General features: G+C 40.8%; 1 protein-coding gene across 1 annotated transcript; it reads right to left on the minus strand.

Moving 5' to 3' along the window:
• Nucleotides 1-432: 432 nt before the first annotated feature.
• LOC137342562 (elongation factor 1-alpha 1-like) lies at nucleotides 433-6,232 on the minus strand. The gene is made up of 8 exons (XM_068006524.1): nucleotides 6,124-6,232; nucleotides 4,429-4,591; nucleotides 4,017-4,196; nucleotides 3,375-3,671; nucleotides 2,748-2,898; nucleotides 1,993-2,249; nucleotides 1,238-1,472; nucleotides 433-825 (listed from the first exon to the last, which is right to left on the minus strand). Exons 2-8 carry the CDS (start codon nucleotides 4,570-4,572, stop codon nucleotides 704-706), a joined length of 1,386 nt encoding a protein of 461 aa, XP_067862625.1. The 5' UTR covers nucleotides 4,573-4,591; nucleotides 6,124-6,232; the 3' UTR covers nucleotides 433-703.
• Between the last annotated feature and the right edge of the window lie 3,519 nt (nucleotides 6,233-9,751).

Consider the following 9,751-nt stretch of genomic DNA (forward strand, 5'->3'; position numbering starts at 1 on the left):
AAAAAGTGGAATGGGAGAGCTGGAGCTCAGGAAAACAAAGGGACAAAAGTGGTGGGGGTAGAACAAGCACTACCACTGCAATCAACCAGACAAACACAGTAAAATAAAACATGCTCTACAACACCATCAAGCAGCCTCAACCTGCAATAGCAAAAATGCATTCTCTTCCTACCCCCCATATTGCAGAAGTCACTGAATACTGAAAATGCAGATTAAGTCTCCTGTACCCACAACCATGTAAATCAGATGTTTGAAAAAAAACTCTGGTTGAACAATGTTTCTTACTATCTCTTGCCTGTACTATGTTGCTCCTCATATGTGTGGTGGGGGAGGAGAAATAAACTTAAACTGGCACACTACAGACTTCAAATCACAGGAGAGTACTAGATACACTTGTCACAAGACAATTTTTGTAGAAACAGTGAAGCTTGATGAGTTTTGGATATTTATTAGTTTTAAATCATTACACAACCAAAACAGTTCCTCATTAAAAGTGAAAAGGGCATTTACAATTACATTGATAGATATGGAATCTACATTTAGATTCCACTATTCCCTATCCTTTCCTCCTGAATTTCTTTCGATGCATTTTAATCAATAACCAGTCCCTCATCAATACACATATTTGGCTGGTAATGAATAAACGTTTTGGTGGTGTCAGTCTCGACAGGGCCTGCTGAATCCTCGTGGCCAACTGTAATATTCACTTCTTGTTTAACATTTTACTTGCAGCCTTGGTGGTTTTCGCAGCCGTTTCCTTCTTAGTAACCCCCTTGATCACACCTACAGCCACAGTTTGTCTCATGTCACGCACAGCGAAGCGACCTGGAAGGGAAAGAAAGTCAGTCCTCTGTACAACAGCAGTTTATATTAGAAGTTATTATTTCAGATCTCCAGTCCATCCCCTTTGTGCTAAGTTAGCAGTTCTCAACCCAAGTTTAACAAGGTGTGCCTGCACCCAAGTGCTATCCACTTACTCCTGCTGAAAGTACAATCAGGTAGCTGAATTGTACTGTTTTAATGTCAGTTTTATTATGAAGCACAATGAATCCACAAGTCAGCCACCTGTTTTGCTACCGCATGCCAATCGACAGCCCAAAATTGGATTGTGGTTTGAATTTTGTTCCTATAAATCTAGCACACATCCAAACTTGCCTAATTTTATTAAAAAATCCCAGGTCATAACATTTAACACTGGTTCTAGCCAACAGCCTAGCTGTTAGAAAGGAGAACATACCAAGAGGTGGGTATTCAGAGAAGCTCTCCACACACATGGGCTTGTTTGGAACCATGTCTACGATGGCAGCGTCTCCAGACTTCACAAATTTGGGCAAGTCTTCCAACTTCTTGCCAGAACGACGATCAATCTTCTCCTTCAGCTCGTGAAACTTGCAGGCAATGTGGGCAGTATGACAATCAAGTACTGGGGCATAGCCAGAAGTTATTTGACCAGGGTGGTTCAGGATAATAACCTGAAATCAGAGTCATGGCATCATAAATACTCTTAAAACATTCAATTTCTTACTAAAAAAATTGCAAAAATAGCCCTAGTTTATCTACAATTGGCACAACACTCTTGGCTGGGGTAGGTAGAGACCAGGATTCCTTCTCAAACCACACACAGATTCCAGCTGTAAGACACACACAAACTATGGTCACTTAAGCAAGATATCAAAGGGCAATTGCTGCATATGGACTGTACCCGATGTAACAAGTTGAGTCTACACTTAGGATTAAGATCACAACAGTGGCAACAAGTCAATTTGAAGAGATTAACTCTCCGCTGATGCAAGTCTAAACTAGTGATCAGCCTTGAAACATCTGAATATAGGGAAACCTGGCCAGCCAAGCAGTTTTGTTACTGCTTTCAGTCTCATGATATGCAAGCTTAAGTCTGAGCAGACCCCCAGGAACATTCTGCCAAGTGCCAAAATAGAGAAAACATCTGTATTGCAAACTCAAATTGAGAATTAGTTGACAACGTCCTCCCACCTGTGCAACAAACGAAGAAGCTTCCATTGGAGGGTCCGATTTGCTGTCACCAGCAACATTTCCACGACGGAGATCCTTAACAGAAACATTCTTCACGTTGAAACCAACGTTGTCACCAGGAAGAGCTTCTGGAAGGGCTTCGTGGTGCATTTCCACAGATTTCACTTCAGTGATAATGGGAACAGGAGCAAACTGCACCAGCATATTAGATTTTAGAACACCAGTCTCAACACGACCAACTGGTACTGTACCAATACCTGCAATATGCAACAAAAATTAACAATCTTTACAAAACCCTAATGACAGATACCAATGACTTGTCACAAGATGATAAACATTTCCAGCAGCATGGTCACCCACAGATAGTGAAAAAACACCATCTCCTGTGGCACCGCAGATAGCGAGTCAAGACCAAAAGCAGATTTCAGGTGAAGTGGGGTTACATGAGGCATAATTGGACCTGGACATGCAACACAAGTTCCCTTTATTTAAAAAGTCATTGTCTTTTTTTGTATTTCCACAATAAATTTATTTTACAACATTTATAATGGAAGTCTCTGCAAACATAACATTGCAATTACACCCTCTCCAGTGTTGGTCTTCCATTAAGGGGTAATTGCAGTATGAAGTTTTCACAAGCAGCTTCCATTATAAATTCCTATCCCCATACTTACAATGGAAAGTTTACAGAAAGTGTACACAAATGTAATCACATTTGCACTCATGCGTTAATACGCAAAGAAAAATGGACTTACCACCAATCTTGTAGACATCCTGCAAGGGGAGACGGAGAGGTTTCTTTGTTGGGCGTTCTGGAGGTAGAATGCTGTCCAGGGCATCCAGCAGGGTGACACCGGAGCAATTACCTTCCTTCCTGGTAACGTGCCAACCTTTGAACCAGGGCATCTGTTCATAACAAAAATATAAATTTAACACTGGTGAATTAAAAAGACTGGAACACTTGCTGCCCATCTTTTCATTAGGCACCCGGAACTAAACATGCCTGTTAATCCAATCTTCAAAACCCATAGGCAGTCAAAATAGCATTGATGTGGAGATGCCGGTGATGGACTGGGGTGGACAAATGTAAGGACTTGCACAACACCAGGTTATAGTCCAACAGTTTTATTTTAAATCACAAGCTTTCGGAGCTTTCCTCCTTCGTCAGGTGAGCGAAGGAGGAAAGCTCACCTGACGAAAGAGGAAAGCTCCGAAAGCTTGTGATTTAAAATAAAACTGTTGGGACTATAACCTGGTGTTGTGCAAGTCCTTACAAAAATAGCATTGAACATCTATCAGTACTGGCAGCACCCAAAAAGTACATCTGCTGTGTGAACTCAAGGAATGTTGCATAAGGACACTGCAGGACTTCTCAAACTTACATTTGCACTGCCTTCCAACATATTGTCACCATTCCAACCAGAGATTGGGACAAAAGCTACAGTCGCTGGGTTGTAGCCTATCTTCTTGATGTATGTGGTGACTTCCTTCATGATTTCCTCATATCGTTTCATGTTGTATGGCGGCTCAGTGGAGTCCATCTTGTTGATACCAATAATGAGTTGTTTGACACCCAGAGTGTAGGCAAGCAGAGCATGTTCTCTTGTCTGTCCATTCTTTGAGATACCAGCTTCAAATTCACCCACTCCAGCAGCAACAATCAGCACGGCACAGTCGGCCTACAAGGAAGCAGATCTGTTAAAAGTGGCAAGCTGTTTGCTTCAGGTCAATTTCTCAAAAGAAATGATATTACAATTACAACACAGGCTCTCCTAATGGCTCAGTAGATATGAGCAACATTTGTGCTCTCAGTCACAAATGTTGGGCATGTACAGACTAGACAAACAGCCTGTCAGCACCAATCTTTGCACACAAGACTGACCACTTGCACAAGGTGCCAGAAGCAGCTAGCACTCATGGAACTATAACCCAGGACGAATCATTACCTTCAGGGGCAGAAAAAAAAACCAGAAGAGTAAACTGATCAAGATTCCAAATATGCACTACTTGACAAGATTACGTACCTGTGACGTTCCAGTAATCATGTTCTTGATAAAGTCCCTGTGTCCTGGAGCATCAATGATGGTGATGTAGTACTTTGCAGTTTCAAACTTCCACAGAGAGATGTCAATGGTAATACCACGCTCACGTTCGGCCTTCAGTTTATCCAAGACCCAAGCATATTTGAAGGATCCTTTGCCCATCTGGACGAACAAACATTACAGGTGAAGCTAGCCAATCATTCAAAAACCCCGAAGAACATCAAATATTAAAATACTTCACAATAACTGCCTCCTGTGCAAACTTTCACTTAATTCAACATTATAGGTTAAAACTGCAGACTTACAATCTATACAACACTAGCCTATTTGATGATACCAATGTATTGAGTTTGATTTCTTTAAAAACAAACCACAATATTAAAAAAAAACAAACCTCAGCCGCTTCCTTCTCAAATTTCTCAATGGTTCTCTTATCAATTCCACCACATTTGTAAATGAGATGACCAGTGGTCGTAGATTTACCAGAGTCGACATGTCCAATGACAACAATGTTGATGTGTATCTTTTCCTTGCCCATTGTTTAAGTTGACGTGATGCTGTTGAAAAAAAGTCAGAACGAGGTCAGTAAGTTGCTCGCTACCATCGACTAAAATGTAAGCGTGCAAGTTCTATTGTTAACAGTAGCTTCAAACTAAAAGCTACCCATTGGGACTTAAGCCCTAGTAGCTTTGCAACCAAGCACACGTGATTTATCTTGAATGCAGTACTTAGGTTTCACATTACTAAGTTCTAATAGAACCCCACAACCCAGCTGTTCAGGACAATACTATGCAGAAGAGGACGGTGTGATCGATAAAACATGCTTCCAATTTCATGCAGGCCAGTAAAAGCGAGGCCTGGATGATTGCTATGTCACATCCTGCGGGCGAGTCAATGGGGACGTGGCATACGATTCACTAAATGAGTTAGTGCCGTGACATCGGAATTATACCCAACGCCAGATGGCTCTCTTCCAGAGGTAATAGCAGAAATGGCTTCAGAGGCAGGTTAAAGCAGAGAGTGAAAACGTAGGGATCCGCCTCTGCTGTAGGAGTGCTTGTGAAACTTTCACGCAGAAAGATCATGGAATACCCACAGGACCATTTTCAAAAATCAACGCCAAGCTTTCGAAATCATTTTTTTTTGTCTTTACAACGGCTGAAAATAGGGTGGAGGAGCTTTCGTATCAAAGAATGAACCGGAATCAATCATTGGACCAGGAAAAAAAATAAATTTTGCTGACTGATTTCCCCGCTAAAGAGGGGCAGCGACGACCTTCAAGTCCGACCGGAACAAGCGGTTCTGGTTCGTGCTCCGAGGCCATTATTGCATCAGACTCGGAACAATGGAGTCGTCGCGCATCCATCCTTCTTTATCTTTACACAAGGGCATAAGAACTACAGTAAAAGTACAGCAAATACATCGCGAAAAAGTTAAGAGACATTCAGCAGTTAGTAAAAATCCGCTCGATGTTAGCAGATGGTAATGTGTAAACCTCGGATTAAAACGGATTGTGTTCCAAACCCGCCCGCACATTCTCATCCAACAAAAGGGGCCTTCGAAATCCACACAGGCGCCGGCCACAAACTGCTCACACAATCCGCCTTTAAAGATCTTTGTATCTAAATCCGACTTTTTTTTTTCCCCCTTCAAAGTCACAGATATCAAACTCAAATTGGCTGACTATTTTATTTATATAAATATATATTGGTCTTCGTTGAACTCGGAAGTAGTTGCCTCGTCTCGCTCACAAAATAGAACAAGCCAAAAAAAATACCACTCACGTCTCTGGAAACCAAAAAATATTCACAAAAATGTGTGTTCGAAAATCTCAATTTACTGTAGGAGGCCGAAAACTGACTGGATGACATTTTTAAAACTCGGATTCAATCGGATTCTGCACACACGACCCTCTTGTTCGAAAGAGATTTTCCAGACAACAGCAACAAACAACAACAAAAAAAAAACCCACCGCATCAGAAGGCTACAAAATAACCGATTCTCGGCACAAGGGGCCCGAGCTCTTTCTCTAACCGACAATCTGGTAAGTTTTAAAGAGGCCGATGGCCGTTTCTTTTAAGATAGTTACCGTTCGCAATACAGCTGCAAACCTCCCCTTGGTTGACTCGGAGACTAAAGGACCTGAGATATGGCGTCACGGCAATTTATAGGCCACAGGGAGGGTAGGCGACTGACGCCAACGGCGCATTCCTGCCGCCCGCCCGCCCCCTTTCTGCTCCCATTGCTCTCAATGGCGGAAAGAATGCACATTCCCCCCCCCCCCTCCCCTCCCCTCCACCCATGTGTTCTTTTTTTCCTTTTGGGAAAAACGTTAGTAAAACAGCACATTCGCGATTATGCGTTTTTTTTTAAATAATGTAAAAGGTAGGGCTGCGCTCTTTAGAAAATCAAGTCCATTGAAGTCTCAGTAAGGTTGCCACCCATCCGGTTTTGGGTCAGATTGACGTTTTTCCTCCCCTGCGTGTCTCCTCTAGAAGTTTCTGAAGTATGAACGAGATGCCGGAAATCTGATTAACTTTTTCCGTGGATTTTTGGTATGAAGTAAAGTATTAGTTATTGAGATTTCAAACAATTTTCAGTAAAACAAACATCAGAACTCAATCTATGATTTCAATCTCCTTTCCCGTTCAGTTCTAGAGAAAGTGAAAAAAATTATAAATTAGGTCACAAGTGTAAAAAAACTAGTTTTTTTCCATTGTTGCTCTGCAATAAAATAAACTAAGCAGTGACGTGTTATCCTACATTTTACGTCAGAATCCAGAATAGCCTGAAATAAAAACACAAAATGCTGGAAATACAAAAGGAAGATTGGTCATTTTGAGTAGAATTATTCAAACACAAAGTAGTCCAATTTTGGATGTGGCCACCTGGTAACTTTCATAGCTGAAACTCAAGAGAGTAAAAGTCTGTTTTTGATTTCTGCGTTTTAAAAAAACCCACATATATGAATGAGTGGGCCTGTGATTTCCTCGGTCCAATATTGGACTGAGCAAAAATCAGCAACAGTTTTATTTCAAAATTGAAAAGAAAAAAAGAATACTGGTAATGAACAGAAACTATCCAACTGCACAACTCAACCTTTAATGATCAAAGTCCTTCACATTAATTTCCCACGGTTATATATTCAGTTTCTAGTTCAGACTTCAACCGGAACACATCAAAGAACTTCAAAAACAGAAGCAGCTTCCTCAGCCTATACATTCAACAGCTTTGAAAATATTTATGAAATAATCTGTTTCCTGAATGTCCTGGTTCATCCAGCTAAAGAAGTTGGTGGCTCTGTTGTCATTGGACTGCCACTTATCCATATTCAGTAAACTATCCAAAGAAACTTATGAAGGGTATATACCCATTTAAAAAAAAACAGATGCTGACAAACTACTATGATCAAGTCCTGATTTTGGGTTTGAACCCAGAACCTTTGTACTCTAGAAACAACAGCACTACCACCTGTGCCGAGCTGACACTATAAGGAGGTATAACATGTACATCAGATAACTGTAATTATGGAACAGTTAATTGCAAAAATGTAAACACTTAACTAACTGAGGCTGTTATTACTTTGGATCACCATTAAAACATCAATACAAGTTGGTACCAGATCAGCATTCTTGGATCTTGCCACATTTTGGCATGAGAAATGAAACCACCTGCAGTATCAATTTTCACGCACCATTGGTATTACATAACTGGTGCAAAACTGCTCAGCAAAGTCACCAAGCATTCCATTAGACAGTATGGACATTTCATAAATTATTACGCAAAATATTTTTAATGTTATGAGTTTTACATGTAAGTTTAACTCCCCATAATACTCATTTTGAAATATGACTTCCATGATTCCCAAAATTCACCATAAGCTCAAAAAAGTGCCTCAAGCATTGTGAGAACAATGAATCTTTTTAAATTAGTGACCAATAAGGCAGGCTGGTCTGGTCTGCAGACACAGTCTTCTAGACCTACTGGCTTCAGAGTGGTACGTACAGTATTACGACAGCCTTGTACTACTTACGACTTATTAGCTGAAACAGCAGAGATGTCACAGTTGAAATAAAACTAGGCCAGAAAATTTCAGGCATGAGAGGCATACACAAACATCTGAATCCCTTTGACAAAGTTATGACTGCTAGTCATCAATTGCTGCTTTGGTAGGTAGATGCTGGCACAGTTCATCCAGCTAAAAGAGAGAAGTTGGTGGCCCTGTCGCCATCGGACTGCCACTTATCCACATTCAGTAAACTGTCCAAACAAACTTATGAAGGGGATATACCCATTAAAAAAAGATGCTGACAAACTGGTTTTGGGTTTGAACCAAGAACCTTTGTACTCAGACAACAGCGCAGAGTTCATTTTTTTCCACAGAAAGTGAATTCCAATCACCAGGAAAATAAATAATTTGATTAATTAATTGTCATCACCTCAACTAGAATAGGCATACTACATTATTAGATTTAATTCTGTCACTATATCCCCTTATGTTCACAGCTCTGAGGTCATGTTTCTGACCATTTATTCTAAAAAAATGACTTCATGTTCCACCAGTAAACATAAGTTTGTGAATGTCTAAAATAACTCAACTTGCTGGTAGGGAGATGTGGAAGGGGGGCCCCCCCAAGGAAACTTTAATGGACGGGAAATATCTAGCCTTTTCTTGGTGCTTTCCCAAAGTGATGTCAACAGCCCACCACTCCATTATGCTTCCACCAAACTAAATGATGTATGGCAAGGGGGTCGAAGAAAAAAATGGATAGAAATCACTTACACAAGACGGTATTGTGCTGATACAAACCATAAGGTGCTCTAGTTGTATCTGTATACTGAAGAAATGTTTACAAGTTTACAGCAACATACCTTAATGATGTAGTCAAAAAGTTGTTGATTAAAATCCCACTCTAGGAGATCTGATTGCATAATTTAAGCCAAGACATCAGAACAGGAGGGGGTATGCTGACTTGTCAGATGTGTCTGCTTTAGATGGGACTGCCGATTGTTATGTTTCAGGTGAACCTTAATTTCATCCACATTCCAAGAGTTTAAAAAAATGGTGTGATGGAGAGTGATATAGAATACACTCCCCCCAGAAGACATACTGGAACCCTGATTGTACAGGGCTGGACTTTTCAAGCAGTTTTTAGGATACCAGTGTTAATACAGGCCACAGCGACACCAATTTGAGTTTTGATTTGGACCCTTCAACTCTAGGTAATAAGGGATACCAATGGAGGGTTGTGATATCATAGCAATGCTGTACATTTTTATTATATTACAGGATGGTTAGCACCACATGCTCAAACACTTGCATCATTTCAAAGTAAATTCATTGCATAAATTGCTTCAAGACAACACTTGCACTGATATAGGTTTTGAGAAGGCTTTTGAAACTGGAAAGAGTGTTGACAAGACAGAGAATTGTAGGGAAGCAGCTTGAGAGCAGGGCCAACACAGTTGAAGGCTTTGGTACTGATAGAATGAGGGACCGTATAGTGAGAAGAGGCAGATTGAAGGGCTGATACATGGGGATGGAGGAGGATGCATAGGCAAGGTGGGTTGAAGCTGTGGTTGGATTTGTAATTGAGAACAAGGATTTTGATTTCATTGCACTGAACACAGGGAGTGGTGTAGATTCATGAGGACAGAGGTGATGTGTAAGTAGGACATTGCGGGATAGCATTTCCAAGGTGTGATAAGGTGGCATT

The sequence above is a fragment of the Heptranchias perlo genome, chromosome 26 (assembly GCF_035084215.1).
Source record: "Heptranchias perlo isolate sHepPer1 chromosome 26, sHepPer1.hap1, whole genome shotgun sequence".
NCBI classification, from domain to species: domain Eukaryota; kingdom Metazoa; phylum Chordata; class Chondrichthyes; order Hexanchiformes; family Hexanchidae; genus Heptranchias; species Heptranchias perlo.